This window comes from Manis javanica, chromosome X, assembly GCF_040802235.1.
Source record: "Manis javanica isolate MJ-LG chromosome X, MJ_LKY, whole genome shotgun sequence".
In the NCBI taxonomy this organism is placed as follows: domain Eukaryota; kingdom Metazoa; phylum Chordata; class Mammalia; order Pholidota; family Manidae; genus Manis; species Manis javanica.
This window is the reverse complement of record NC_133174.1, coordinates 63,704,342-63,720,949: the sequence shown is the minus strand read 5'-3', so window position 1 is coordinate 63,720,949 and position 16,608 is coordinate 63,704,342. Positions and strand designations below refer to the sequence as shown.

At 35.4% G+C, this 16,608-nt stretch overlaps 1 protein-coding gene across 9 annotated transcripts in view; it reads right to left on the bottom strand.

Moving 5' to 3' along the window:
• Nucleotides 1–16,608, bottom strand: part of LOC108408247 (protein PBDC1) — a 170,579-nt gene that overhangs the window by 73,772 nt on the left and 80,199 nt on the right. For 3 of the 9 annotated variants that reach the window (XM_073227826.1, XM_073227829.1, XR_012127458.1), the window contains one exon: nt 11,535–11,603. In XM_073227826.1, coding sequence (XP_073083927.1) covers nt 11,535–11,603 — 69 coding nt within the window. Of the gene's footprint in view, nt 1–792; nt 1,554–11,534; nt 11,604–16,608 lie in introns of those variants that run through there. The other 6 variants (XM_073227825.1, XM_073227828.1, XM_073227827.1 and 3 more) reach the window with 5 other exon arrangements.

Genomic DNA, 16,608 nt, shown 5'->3' with positions numbered 1-16,608 from the left:
TACCAGAAAAAGTGATGAAGTTGATTACTTTTTCTATTGAATTAGACTTTTTATTGTTATAGCCTTTTTGGTGGTTTATACACTTCTGGACATCTCCCTAGATCAGGTGTGCTATTATTCATGGACCATCTTCCCCAGCTCCTGCTGACCCTGCTATTTGGAATTCAGTACTCCCAAAATACCCATGCTACCTCGTGACCTGCTTCTCATCCCCTACCCTCCGGTCCAGGAGATAGATTTATGAGGGCAATAAACTGGTCAAAAAGCACATACAGATAATTATGCTTATAGAAGAGGGCTAGAAGTCTTCTTTATCCAGACACTTGCTGCATTTTCACCTAGTAGAAGGATTGTTTATCCAACTCAGGAGAATAAATTATAGGGATTTTAACCCTCTAGGAGAGGAGTGCAGGGAGATATTTAAAGGCAAGTATGGAGCTATGGTCCTCAAATCAGACTACATAGGTAGATACCTATTGTGCCTATGCTTAGGATGGCCCCATGACTCAGATAGACTGGGTTAAACACCTTCCTGAATTCGCTCAAACTCCTAAAATGTGCCTGTGGGAAATTTAAATTAAGTATTACATTTCTAAGAATGTCCTGGGATATTTGAGATATTTTTCACTTCCAAACACCTTGGTATCTATAGAAGGTCCCTTATCAACCTAGTGGTGTCTTATTTTCTGTTTCCATTATTCCCTAGCTTCCTTCCCCTCCATGTTATCTGAGGGAAAAGTACGAAAAAAGGTGGTTATATCCTGAGACAGAAATCCAAAACAACAGCTGATATGACCAACTAATTCCATTCATTTTTATTTCTCCCCTTCTAACACTCCACACCTATTTCAGTCTCATGAAGTGGACAGGAAGGAAAGGTGATTTTGAAACCAATTTACTGAAACTGCCTTAGAAATAGATCACAAGTTAGGATAAAACAATGTGTTAATTCCTTTACCTTAAAATCAACTGCAACAATACTGCACATGGAAGAAACCATGAATCCCTGGGTGTCTCATTGACATACTTTGGTTACTCAATATACCCCTGATGGTCCATTTCAAACCATCCAAAGTTGTATGTCCAGAGTTGAAAGTAAGATGGAGACATTTTTCTTGCTATCCAAGGACACCAAGTGGTCTTCATCAGAAACGTGATGATTTTTGGAAGTCAAATAAGTAAGGGAGCCTTTTCTCTTCAGAAAACCTACTGGTAGAACTGTTGGTGTTAAGTAGCAGTCCTTATAATGAATCGCAAAAATGCAAGATGTGGAGTGCATATGTCATTGAGCTCCAACCTTTAATGATAAATAGAGTTGATTCCTCCCCCAGTGAGTTGGTAATGTTTGAATTTCAGCTTTTCTTTTCCCTGTCCAGCTCATTAGCTACCATTTCAAAAATAAAATGAGTCAGTGCTTCATGGTTTGAAAACAAAGACAGCATTCTGCTTTGGGGAAATTCCTTCATAGTAGTTAACTTTTCTTTATGTCTCCCTTCTGCCATATTTAAAAATTTTTTGCTTGCTTGTGCAGTCCCGGCAGGTATTTTTTCCTTCTGCAAAAAGGTCAAGCAGAAACATTAATGTAAGTACCATTTACAGGAATTTGGGTGATTTCCAATATTCCCACTAGAATGTAGTTCTAACTCAATGTGTATTCTTCTAAGTGGACACCACTAATCAAAATATGTTTCCTCATCCTTCCAGAGCACAAACACAAATATTACTAGAGAAACTGACCTGTTGGTTACATAGGAAGAAAGAGGAAAAGGGACAGCAGGAGGAGGGGTAAAATGCAGCTTACCATGAAAAGGTAAAAGGCCTTTTCATTGATAGTTCTTTAATATCTGTATGCACAGAGACAGAAGCTCCATAACTGTCCCCATAAATCATATTTTATGCACTTATTTCTTTATTTCCCAAAGTACTTGGCTTTACTTTCCAAAGTGATTTACATAAAAAGGTTGCTTGCATGAATATCACAAAAAATCTTGGGAAGCTGAATTTGGCAATGATTTTATCTGAAGGCTAAAGAGACCAGGTCAATAGAGTTTATTTGGTAGTGTTAATTCTAGGTTAAGATTATTTAGCACATTCTGAAGATACTATCTATCTTGAAATTAAAGGTTCTTCATAACTAGGTCATAGTTTTTATAAATAAATCTCCTGCTATTTCCCATCATGAGTCCTCTATTGGAGTCAACTCATCCACTTATCAAAACATATCATGTGCATAGTTATTTTCATATTTTTGCTTGTTATATTCACTCCATGACCTAGAAATTCCTTATTCTTCCTGTTATCTCCATCTATGCACATGTTTCTTAGACTTTAAGGCTCAGATCACATCATATCTTCTCCAAATTATTTTCCCAATATTTGACACTATCACAAGCCCACTGTAGCAATCTACTCTGACCTGATTGTCCTACTTATTTTGTTTTTAGCAGCAACAGTGGTAAGCAGTGACCTCTTGCTCACCTCACAGACAGACACTGGGCATGGTCTATAGTGAACACAAATTCAATGTCTGAATCAGGCTACATATGTGTTTTGTTTGGCTTGCACAGGGATTAAAATTCAGCCAGTATTTTTAAATTGGGAGATCTAACATTTAAAAGAAATCAACATTTTTGGTTTCTTTTGAAACCCAGAACATTTAGCAATCCTAGGCTTGTGTTCCAACTTACCAGCAATTGACTGGAACTGAGTAGTAGCTGCCCCTTTTAGACTACATATTTAGCCTTTACCTGGCCTCCCTTATTCAGCTATATTATCTGCTTGATTCCTGTGTATCTGAGTTTGCAAACTATACTCTTAAAAAGGTATTTGAATTTTCCTTCTTTAGCTGACTTCATGAGATTAGTTTTCTGCCTGACATACTTCCTTGATCAAAATAGCTCTATTTAATGGGAACCCTCCTACACTATTGGTGGGAATGTAAATTGGTGCAGCTATTATAGAAAGCAATATGGAGGTTCCTCAAAAAACTAAAAATAGAAATACCATTTGACCCAGGAATTCCACTGTACCCAAAGAAAACAAGATCCTTGATTCAAAAAGACATATTTACCCCTATGTTCATTGCTGTACTATTTGCAATAGTCAAGACATGGAAGCAACCTAAGTGTCCATCAATAGATGAATGGATAAAGAAGTGGCACATATACACAATGGAATATTATTCAGCCACAAAAAGAAAAGAAATTCTCCCATTTGCAACAACATGGATGAAGCTAAAGGGTATTATGCTCAGTGAAATAAGCCAGGTGGAGAAAGACAAATACCAAATTATTTCACTTATTTGTAGAGTATAAAAACAAAGCAAAACAGAAGGTACAAAATAGCAGTAGACTCATAGAGGACTAGTGGTTACTAAAGATGAGAGGCTGGGGAGGGTGGGGGGTAGGGGGAAGGGGTTTAAGGGACACAATAACTTGCAATCACAATATAGGTTGATCACAGGGACACTAGTACAGCACTGAGCATACAGTTAATGATTCTGTAACATCTTATTACATTGATGGACAGTGACCACACTGGTGAGGACTTGATAGTATGGGTAAATGTTGTGTATTTGAAACAAACTTAAGATTTTATATCAATGATACTTTAATTTTTAAAAACTCCTACTTACTTCAGGTAAATGAACCACTTTCTAGCCTTCTAGATTGATATAATCCTATACTTCCACCCAAAACCTGAAACACTCTTTGAAAACTATGGAAGCCAGTGGGTGCCATCTTTGCCTAGTTTACACTGTCCAATAAAGTGCTCATAACAACATACAGAGATGGCCAAAATATGCCATCTATAAGATAAGTAAGCAGGCAAGCTAATAGCAAAATGTACTTCCAGCCCAAAGGCCTGAGAACCAGGGGAATCAATGGTGCAAATCCCAGTTTGAGGCTGAAGGCATGAAAACTGGGAGAGGGAATCTATGAGGTTCTGTAGTCTGAAGCCCTTAGAACCAGAAGCTCCAGTGTCTAAGGGCAGGAGAGGATGAACACCCCAGCTCATAAATAAAGAGAGAGAGGTTCCATTCATTATGGTGATGTAGGAGGACCTTGAACTCACCTCCTCCCATGGACACACTGAATCTATAGCTACATATAGATTCTGGCTACATAACTCCTCTAAATGAGGCAAATGAAAAAAACCTTATATCCAATGGATAAAAGAGGTTGAAACATAATTTTGCCATAAACCTCACTGTTGGAATGGCTACCCACCATCTAGAGGGAATTCCCAACTCTAAGCATCTCCTTGAGGAATGAAAGGTTTAAACACCACATATGCCAGCCCAACATTTAAGATCGACACCCAAGAGATGAGCCCCCAAAACATCTAGCTTTAAAAGCCAAAGGGGCTTGTATCCGCTACACACAAAAGGCAATAGCAAATTGAGAAACACTTCTTCAAGGGCTCATGTGGATTAACCTGGTTACCCCCCAGGGCCCAGAACAGAGGCAGCTGACTGAAACTGTACCCAAACTAAAATGTGTAAATGAGGCTTATTTTCTTTTTTTAAAGCTTTAGCCTGACACAAATCTAAGAGTCTACTGAAACACTCTTTGAAAACTATGGAAGCCAGTGGGTGCCATCTTTGCACTCTACCGATGTCTTGCTTCAGTCTCCCTATATCTCCCAGGAAGGACCTGTGCACATGTCTGGCACCCTGATTTTTGTGGTTGCCACTGAGGGAACACCCCCTGATTGCCTGGCTCTGGTGGCCAGCAGGGCTAATGTTCATGGGATCCACAGGACTGTAACGAACATAGAAAGAGTTCTTAACCAGTTACAACCCAAGCACAGCAGGTGGAAAAAAGACAAAAATACCAAGTCTTTCTGTAAAATAGGTCTATTAGCTTTTCTTTATGACTATGGCCAGAGGGAGAGGCTTCTTAATAAACACACATCTGAGGGCTGACTATAATTCTCTTCAGAGACCTCAGAAGGTGGGCATTATCTTTGTGCTCTCCCTCTGCCTAACTCAAGATCACTGTTGTCTCTGAGAAAAGCACTTGTCCACACATCTGGTACCCCAGCTTTTCTGGCTGCTCTCTACAGTGCAGGTCCCTTGATGGCCTGGCTCTTGTGTCCAGCAGGTGACTGGTGTTCCTGGATTAAACAGGATGGTAGCAAACAAAAAAATAGTTCTTATATGGCTATTATTCCAAGGCTCAGTACAGAGACAGCAGACAGAAATACCCGTCTCCCAGTCTTCTCCTGAAAGAGGTATATTTGTAAACATTAAAAGTTGCTACATGAGGGTCTGGTTTCCAGTTAGCCTGAATCTAGGTGCTGAGATCCTCCCCTATGGTACACTGACAGGTGTTGGCACACCCTCCACTACTGGAAGCCATTAAAAACAAAGTAGACTCCTTGGACAATCACACAGGATTGAGAAACAACCAAGAACTAGGACAAAGTTGAAAAAAAGTTTCATCCCCTACATGAAGCCATTTACTCAAAATAGAGAGATCTTTCATCTAATGCATAGAGAAACCAAATCAGAGAGTAAAAGCTCCAAACAAAATAACAAGATAAAACATCAGAGAAAGACCTTAATGGCGTAAGGTAAGTGATTTACCTGATAAAAAGTTCAAAATACTGGTTATAAATATACTAAGATCAGGGGAGCAATACATAAAGTGAGAATTTCTAAAAAGAGAAAATATAAGAAAGTTCTAAATAGAAGTCTTATAAACTGAAGAATGCAATAATTGCACTGGAAAATACAGTAGAGGGGTTCAACAGCTGACTAGATGAAGTAGAAGAAAAGAACACCTAACTCAAAGACAGAGCAGTAGAACTCATCCAATCAGATCAGCAAAGTGAAAAAAGGAATGAAAAATAGTGAAGATAGCCTAAGGGACTTTGGGAACAACATCAAGAGGACCCACATTTGCACTGTAGTCATCCCTGAAGAAGAAGAGAGAAATAAAGGGACAGAAAATTCATTTGATGAATAATGGCTAAAAACTTTCATAACCTGAGAGAAGAAACAGACATCCAGAAAGAGGAAGTCCCAAGACTTAAAAATAAGATGAACACAAAGGTGCCCATATCAAGACACATTATAATTTAAGTGTAAAAAGTAAAGGCAAGGAGGAGAATATATTTGTAAACAACATATCTGACAAAGGGTTAACACCCAAAATATATAAAAAAAACTCACACACGTCAAAACTCTAAAAGCAAATAACCTGATTAAAAAATGGGCAGAGGATATGAACAGACAATTCTTCAAAGAAGAAATTCAGATGGCTAACAGGCACATGAAAAGATGCTCCACATTGCTATCATTAGGGAAAAGCAGATCAATACTACAACGAGATACCACCTCACACCAGTTAGGATGGCCAACATTGAAAAGACTAGGCACAAAAAATGCTGGCAAGGATGCACAGAAAGGGGAACTCTCCTACACTGCTGGTTGGAATGTAAACTAGTTCAACCATTGTGGAAATCAATATGGAGGTTCCTCAAATAACTAAAAATAGAAATACCATTTGACCCAAGAATTCCACTCCTAGGAATTTACTCTAAGAAAACAAGTTCTCAGACTCAAAAAGACATGCACCCCTATGTTTATCGCAGCACTATTTACAATAGCCAAGATATGGAAGCAACTTAAGTGCCCATCAGTAGATGAACGGATAAAGAAGATATGGTACATATACACAATGGAATATTATTCAGCCATAAGAAGAAAACAAATCCTACCATTTGCAACAACATGGATGGAGCTAGAGGGTATTATGCTCAGTGAAATAAACCAGGTGGAGAAAAACAAATACCAAATGATTTCCCTCATTTGTGGAGTATAACAGCAAAGCAAAACTGAAGGAACAAAACAGCAGCAGATTCACAGACTCCAAGAAGTGACTCGCAGTTACCAAAGGGGAGGGGTGGGGAAGGAGGGAGAAAGGGATTGAGGGGTATTATGATTAGTACACACAGTGTGGGGGCATCATGGGAAAGACAGTATAGCACAGAGAAGACAAGTAGTGACTCTGTGGCATTTTACTACACTGATGGACAGTGACTGCAATGGGGTATGGGAGGGACTCGATAATATGGGTGAATGTAGTAACCACATGGTTTTTCATGTGAAACCTTCATAATAATGTATATCAATGATACCTTAATAAAAAAATGTAAAGACAAGGAGGAATCTTAGCAGTAAGGGAAAAATAAGTTGTTATGTATAAAGGAATCCCCATAAGACTATCACATATTTTGAGAGAAACTTAGAAGGCTAGCAGGGAGTGGCAGGATATATTCAAACTCCTGAAAGAAAAACTGCCAACTCTACCCAGAAAGTTGTCCTTCATGACTAAAGGAGAGATAGTTTTCTAGACAAGGAAAAATGAAGAGAGTTTAATACCAGATTGGCCTTACATTTCTTAGTAATAGAAAAACACATAAAAGTATAAATATTACAGGTGATGGTTAGTATATAGTAAAATTCAGAATAATCTAATATAAAGGTGGTGGGTTAATCACTTACAAACTAGTACCAAGGATAAAAGACATAAGAATTAAAAATGATTATAACTATAATAACTTACTAATTGATACACAAGACAAAAAGATGTAAACTGTTATCAAAAACATAAAACATGAAGGGGAGAAATATTTAAAGCTTTAGAATGCACTCAAACTTAAGTTGTTGTCAACTTAATAGAGACTGCTATAAATTTAAGTTGTTTCATGTAAGTGTTAGGGTATCCACAAAGCAAAAGCCTACAGAAGAAACACAAAAGGTAAAGAGAAGAGAATATAAGCATATTACTAAAGAAAATCAACAGATCACAAAGGAAGAGAGCAAGAAATGAAGAAAAGGAACAAAGAATTACAAAACAGCCTGAAAAAAGAACAAAATGACAGTAATTCTGAACCTTTCAGTAATTATTTTATATGTAAATGGACCAAATTCTCCAGTCAAAAGACAAAGAGTGGCTGAATGAATAACAAAATAAGACCCATATGCTGCCTACAAGAGACTCACTTCAGATGTAAACACACACACAGATTGAAAGTGAAGGGATGGAAAAAGATATTCTATGCAAATTAAATCAAAAGAAAGCTGGGGTATCTATGCTTATATCAGACCAAACAGAGTTTAAGACAAAGACTGCAATAAGAGAAAAAGAGGGTCCTTATAAATGATAAAGAGAGGTCAATCCAACAAGAGGTTAAAACATTTGTAAATATGCATCTAACATCACAGCACCTAAATATATAAAGCAAATATTAACAGGCCTAAATAAAGAAATAGACAGCAATGTAGTAATTGTGAGGGATTTTAATATCCCCACTTTATAAATTGATAGATCATCAAGACAGAACATCAATAAGGAAACAATGGATTTAAAATGACATATTAGACCAGATGAACATTACATACACAGAACATTCCTTCCAAAAGTAACAGAATACACATTCTTCTATAGTGCACCTGGAGCATTCTCCAGGATAGATTATATGTTAAAATACAAAATAAGCCATAATAAATTTAAGTACATTGAATTCATATCAAGGATCTTTTCCAATCATAACAGACAAAAATCAATTATAGATGAAAATGGAAAAATCACAAATATGTGGAGATTAAACACCATGCTACCAAACAACCAATGGGTCAAAGAAGAAATAAAAAAATATATATATCTTGAGAAAATTTACAATGGAAATACAACGTACCAAAATTGCAAGATACAAAATCAATATACAAAAATCATTTACATGTCTATGCACTAATAATTAACTATCATAAAGAGAAAGAAAGAAAACATTCCCATTTATAATTGCATCAAACAAAATAAAATACCTAGCAATAAACTTCTAATGCTGAAAACCATAAGACATTGCTGCATCAAATTGAAGAAGATACAAACAAGTGGAAAGATATTTCATACTTATGGGCTGCAAGAATTAACATTGTTAAAATGTTCATACTACCCAAAACAACCTACATATTCAATGCAACTCTTATTATAAAAATCATATCAGCAATATTCACAAAAATGAAACAACTCTAAAATTTATATCAATCCACTAAAGACCACAAGTAATCAAGCTATCTTGAGAAAGATGAACAAACCTGGAGTCATAATGCTTTCAGATTTTAAACTATATTACAAAGCTCTAGTCATCAGAATAACACAGTATTAGCATAAAAGTGGACACATTGATTAATAAAACATAACAGAGAACCCAGAAATAAACCCATGTATATATAGTCAGTTAATTTATGACAAAGGAGCCAAGAATATACTATGGGGAAAGACAGTCTCTTCAATAAATGGTGCTTGGAAAATTAGACTGCCACAACTATAGGATGAAACCAGACCACTATCTTACACCATAAACAAAAAAATAACTCAAAATGGATAAAAGAAGCTTGAACATAAGACCTGAAAACATAAAATGTTTCTTGTTCTATATTTCTTCTTCTATGCTTCTTGTATGTTTCTTCTTCTCATAGTTGTTAAGCTCCTTTACATCAGTCCTGGTGATGAATTTTTGGATTTGACACCAAAAACAAAGGCAACAAGAGCTCAAATAAACAAGTGGGCCTACATTTGGTGGAAAAGCTTCTGCACGGCAAAGGAAACAAAATGAAAAGGTAGCCTACTGAATGGGAGAAAACTTTTGCAAATCATGTATCTGATAAGATGTGAATATTGAAAATATATAATGATCTCAGCAAAAAAAAAAAAACCAAACAATTTGGTTAAAAAAATGAGCAGAGGACCTGAATAGACATATTTCCAAGTAAGACATACAGATGGCCAACAAGGTACATGAAAAGGTGCTCAGCATCAGTAAACATCAGGGGAATGAAAATCAAAACCACAATGAGACATTACCTCACACCTGTTAGAATGGCTATTATAAAAAGGACAGGAAATAACATGTTGTTCAAGATGTGGAGAAAAGGGCATCCCTGTGCACTGTTGGAAGGAATGTAAATTGCTCCAGCCACTATAGAAAACAATATGGAGTTTTCTCAAAAAATTAAAAATAGAACTATAATATTATACAGAAATTCTACTTCTGGTTTTTTATATGAAGGCGGTCAAATACTAACTTGAAAAGATAACTGAATATTCATGTTCACTGCAGCATTATTTATAATAGCAGAGGCATGGACACAACCTAAGGGTATATGAATAGATAAATGGATAAAGAAAATATGTGAATATTTCAAAAAATATTTGGTGTGTATATATAAAGAGAATAATATTCAGCCACAGAAAAAGAAAAATCCTGCCATTTGTGGCAACATGGATGTACCTAGAGAGTATTATGTTAAGTGATATAAGTCAGATGGACAAAGACAAATACCATGTGATCCCACTTACAATGTGGAATTAAAAAAAAAGAAGAAAACCAAACTAAGATAAAAAGAGCAGATTGGTGACCAGATGCCAAGGGTGGAGGTGGAGAGCAAAGTGGATAAAAGTGGTGAAAGGTATATAACCTGTTATAAAATAAATAGGTCATGGGAATGTAATATACAGCATGGTGACTATAGTTAATAATGCTGTATTTTATATTTTAAAGGTTATAAGAGAATAGATCTTAAAAATTCTCATTATAAGAAAAAAGTTATATATGGTGATAGATGTTAACTAAACTTATTGTGTTGATCATTTTGCAATACATTTAACCCTTGAACAATGCAGGGGTTAGTTGGTGCCAACTCCCACAGAGTCAAAAATGCACATTAACTATTGACTTCCTTCAAATTTAACTAATAGCCTACTATTTGCCAGAAATCTTACAGTTAACATAAAACAGTTGATTAAAAATATTTTGTATGTCATATGTATTATATACAGTATTATAATGTAAGCTAGAGAAATTTGTTTAAATTGTCACAAATATCTAAAAATTTTTCTTATATATTTATTGAAAAAAATCCACATACAGGTGGACCCAGGTAGTTCAAACCAGTGTTGTTCAAGAGTCAACTGTATACTTATATATCAAATCATTACATTGTACACCTGAAATTAATAAAATATAAAATGTCAATTCTATCTCAAATAAATATATATAGAAAATGTGTCCCTCCTCCACCTTTTTTGTTCTGCTTTGGTCCTAAATGGATTGGACCATGACTGACCCACACTGGTGAGGGTGGATCTTCTGTATTCAGTTTACTGATTCAAATGCTAATCTCTTCCAGAAATACCCTCACAGACACACACAAAGATGTTTTACCTGCTATCTTGGTATTGCCTAGTCCAGTAAAATTAACCCCACAGTTTCCATCATCACAGAATAGTCTATTAGACAACACCACTTTAGATTGTATCTTCACATAGCCAGCCTTGTTACCACCCATCCTACAAGTATTAAACTTATCTTCCATAATTATAGATTATTTCCTAGAAAGAATTCCTGCTACTCATCCCATTTTTTCATGACTCCTGAAAACTAATCACACTAACTATATTTTGATGATACAGGTGACTAATGAATATTTCAATGTTCAATTTGTATAGCAATTGCATTACCTTCCTATCTTGACTCCTGGCCAGATGATTGGATGTTCCCTGGGTCTGAGTTGTATATTTAGACCATGCCTGTATAAGTAGAAAAACAGACTCAGGACCAAAAGGTTAATTTTAGTCAAAATCATAATTACATTGATATAATTAATAACAACCATTAACTGTTTTTAAAAGGTTATTGGAGAAAATTAACAAAACAGACAAACCCTTAGAAAGTTTTTCAAGAAAAAGAGAAGGGAAACAAATAAACAAAAATCAGAAATAAAAAGAGAAGTTACAACCAAAACCACAGAAATCCAAAGAATTATGAGAATACTACAAAAAATTATATGCCAGTAATCTGGACAACCTAGGAGAAATGTATGAATTCCTTGAAAGATACAATCTTCCAAGACTGACCCAGGAAGAAACAGAAAATCTGAACAGACCAATTACTAGTACAAAAGAGAAGTGGTAATTAAAAAGTTTCTAACAAGCAGAAGTCCATGACCAGATGGCTTCATGGGTGAATTCTACCAGACATTCAATGATGAGCTAATACCTATCTTTCTTAAAGTATTCCAAAAAACAGAAGAGGAAGGAATACTACTAAACTCATCCTATGAGGCCAGCATCACTCTAATACCAAAACCAGACAAAGACACTACAAAACAGAAAATTATAGATCAATAGCTCTGATGAACACAGATGCAAAATTCTCAGCAAAATATTAGTAAACAAAACTTAAAAATACATCAAAAGGATCATTCATCATGACCAAGTGGGATTTATTCCAGGGATGGAACGATGGTACAATATTTGCAAATCAATTCATGTGATACACTACATTAATAAAAGGAAAGATAAGAACCATATGATCATTTCAATAGATGCCAATAGAGCATTTGAGAAAATTCAAAATGAATCCATGATAAAAACTGTCAACAAAGTGGTATACAGGAAACATGCCTCAACATAATAAAGACCATATACAAAAAACCCATAGCTAACATCATACTCAATGGTGAAAAGCTGAGAGCTTTTCCTGTAAGATCAGAAACAGGACAAGGATGTCTCATACTAGAAGTCCTAGCCACAGCAATCAGACAAGGAAAAGAAATAAAAGGCGTCCAAATTTATAAAGAAGTAAAACTGTGACTATTGATGACATGACACTATGTATAGAAAACCCTAAATAATCCACCAACAAACTATTAGAATTAATAAACATGTTCAGCAAAGCTGCAGGATACAAAATCAATACACAGAAATCTGTTGCATTCCTATATATCAACAACAAACTAGCAGGAAGAGAAATCAAGATAACAATTCTATTCACAATTGCATCCAGAAGAATAAAATACCTAGGAATAAACTTAACCAAAGAGGTGAAAGACCAATACTCTGAAAACTATAAGACACTAACTGAAGAAGACACAAATAAATAGAAACCTATCCCATATTCATGGAAAGGAAGAATTAATACTGTCCAAATGGTCATTCTGGCCAAAGCAATTTACAGATTCAATGTAATCTCTATCAAAATACCAATGGCATTTTCAACAAACTAGAGCAAATAATCCTGAAATTCATATAGAACCATAAAAGACCCCAAATAGACAAAGCAATCTTGAAAAAGAAGAACAAAGCTGAGGGTACCACTCTTCCTGATGTTAAGCTATACTACACAGCTACAGTGATTAAAACAGTATGGTACTGACAGAAGAACAGACCCATAGATCAATGGAACAGAATAGAGAGCCCAAAAACAAGCCCACACATGTATGGTGAATTAATTTATGATAAAAGGAGCATGAATATACAATGGGGAAAGGTCAGTCTCTTCTGTAAATGGTATTGGGAAAACTGGACAACTATATGCAAGAGAATGAAACTGGTTACTGTCTTACACCATACCCAAAAGTAAACACTAAATGGATTAAAGACCTAAATGTAAGACAGGAAACCATAAAACTCCTAGAAGGAAACATAAGTAAGAACTTCTTGAACATCAGCATGAGAAATGTTTATCTAGTCACATCTCTGCAGGCAAAGGAAACAAAAGCAAAAATGAACAACTAGAAGTACCTCAAACTAAAAAGCTTCTGCACAGCAAAGGAAACCCTCAACAAAACAAAAAGGCACCCTACCATATAGAAGAATATATTTGCAAATGATAAATCTGACAAGGGGCTAATTTTAAAAAAATATAAAGAACTCATGTAACTCAACACCAAAAAACCAATAATCCCATTTAAAAATCGGCAGTAGACCGAAACAGACAGTTTTTCCAAAAAATACATACAGTTGGCCAACAGGCACATGAAAAGATGATGAACATCACTAATCATCAAGGAAATGCAAATCAAATCCACAATGAAATATCAGCTCACACCAGTCTGAATGGCCACTGTTCAAAAAGACAAATAACAAGTGTTGGTGAGGATGTGGAGAAAAGAGAAACCTCCTACACTGTTGGTGGGAATGTAAATTGGTCCAGCCACTGTGGAAAACAATATGGAGATTCCTCAAAAATTAAAAATAGAAATACCATATGACCCAGTAATTCCACTTCTGGGAATTTACCATAGGGAAGGGGGTGTGGGTTGGTGAAATAGGTGAAGGTGATAAGGAGGTATAAGTTTCAAAATGTAATATAAGATATACATAAGAATGGAAGTACAACATAAAGAATTTAACCAATAATTTTGTAATATCTTGGTATGATAACAGAGTAACTACACTTATTCTGCAAGCATCTAATAATGTATACAATTATCAAGTCACTGTTGTATATCTGAAACCAATATAATACTGTATATAAACTTTATTGTAATTTTAAAAAGTATTTATTTTTAATTGTGGTAAAAAGCAATGTAAAGTTACTGTCTTAACCATTTGTAATATATACTGTTCACTAGTGCTAATTATAACCATGCTTCTGTGCAACAGAACTCTAGAAATTTTTCACCTTGTAAAACTGAAACTTTATATCCATTGACTAATAATTTCCCATTCTCTCTCCCAAGCCCTTGGAAATCACAATGTTATATTCTGTCTCTATGAATTTTATCCTTTTATATACGTCATATAAGTGGAATCATACAGTTACTATGTTTTTGTGGTTGGCTTATTTCACTTAGCATAATGTCCTCAAAGATCATCCATGTTGGGGAACAGTCACCAATTATTGAGAACCTACCTTCTGCTAGGCGATTTCTATAACTTATCTCATTTAATCTTCACAGCATCCCTATAAAATCAGTCTCATCTCCCCATTTTACAGTTAAGGTAAATGAAGGTCAAATCAGTTAAGTGACTTTCCCAAGGGTCACCCACCAATAGTGACCCAGACTTTTCATGTTTGTTTTCTCCAAATGCTTTTCCATTAGGCTACTGTAGCAGCCAAGCTGGGTTTATCAATATCCATAGAGAAAGCAACCAAAACTAAATCCATTGGCCAAGTATATTTTCTGCTCCTCTAATGACTGACTATTTGTTTTGTTTTAATTTTGGGGAGAAGAGGGCATGCATGTGTGGACTTTTCTAAGAGATGCTGATAACAGGAATAGGCTCTCAAAAAAATGTAGGCCTGGTATGTTCATAATAAAACTCTAATATTTCAGGTCTATGTGGACAAAGTATCTGGACATATTTTGGTGTGAGTGCAAATAATACAACACTGAGAATTACAGATATAAAAAAGGTTGTCAAACACATGAGCTTAGGACTCATGAAAAACTTGCACCTAAATTTTCAAAAGCCTAAATAACACAATAAGCAAAATCTGTAACCAAGACAAAGATCTAAAGCTCTAACTTCTCAGGTCTTTAGCCCATTTCTGGTTTTAATATTTGGGTGATGGTTCTTTCTTCCCCTTCATAGAATTTGCAATCAGTACAGTTCCCATTTATCTGGCACACTGGCCACTTATATCCTTTTATACACAGTCCAGTCAGAGAGAACAGAAGAGAGAACTTTTAGGAGTAGAATCCTTGTGGGCCAAGATTCTGGGCGTTGTTATGTATTGTGTGTTAAATCAACTCCATTTTAACAGGGGTAAATGTTAGCCAAACTAAACTTTATTTAGTCTGCCAAAACATGTGAGGGCTCATGGGTCTCATAAACATTAGAGAGGGGAAAATAAAATGTGGATGCCTCTAAGTTATTATGTCCTGAAACTTCCCAGCCAAAACTTGAGGCCTAAAGTACTCTGTGAAATTCTCCTTTCTCTGGGTTTTTCTCTTCCTCACAGGCTGAACTTTAACTGGAGAGTAGCAGTATGCTTTCTTATGGTTAATGATATCAATTATTATTGTGAATCTGAAGACAAAACTTCAGTATCAAACATTAGGTAGTTCACACATTTGATTGGTTGAGCAGCATATCATTGAAAATGTAGTACATAGTAATATCTATCAATGAAATCAGAGGCAGTTTAGTCCTTTGGTGTCCAATAGCAGATTTTAGTGAGTTTGCCAAGGGAATAATCCCTTTATATATAACTATATATATATATATAAAACAATTTTTTCCAAAGTTGTAGTAGAGAAGAATTCTGGGAATTAAATCTGTAAATGATAGTGCATGTCTTGAAATATTTTCTCCCTTACGCCGTTTTTTGAATTTATAGCAAAAGACACTGCTTCTCCATTCCACCCAGACCATTTTTAGACACAGAAAAAGCCATTTTCCTTGTTAACCATAACATAACTGAGAAATACTATAACTATCAAAAGGAACATTACTAAAAACAAAGGAAAAGTGAAAGAGAGCAAATGAAGTAAAAAAAAAAAAAAGAGCATTAAAAAATAATCAAGTTGACAAGTCTGACTTCTCAACCTGTCATAGCTTCTCTGATTCACAGAATCTATTTCACATGATCTGAAGAACTCAGTAGAAAATGTCTCCTTTTTAAATTCTTAGACTCATCTGTTCATTTCCATTTTCCTTTTTATGTGTTCTCTGCACTACAGAAAGAGAGACTCTGTTAGGCAGTTATTTTGGAAGAAAGCAATGGGTGAAAAGTCAGATATGTCTTTCCAAGAGTAAGTGTAAAATTCTCATGTTTCTCTCAGAAAAGCAAAATAGAAAGGGG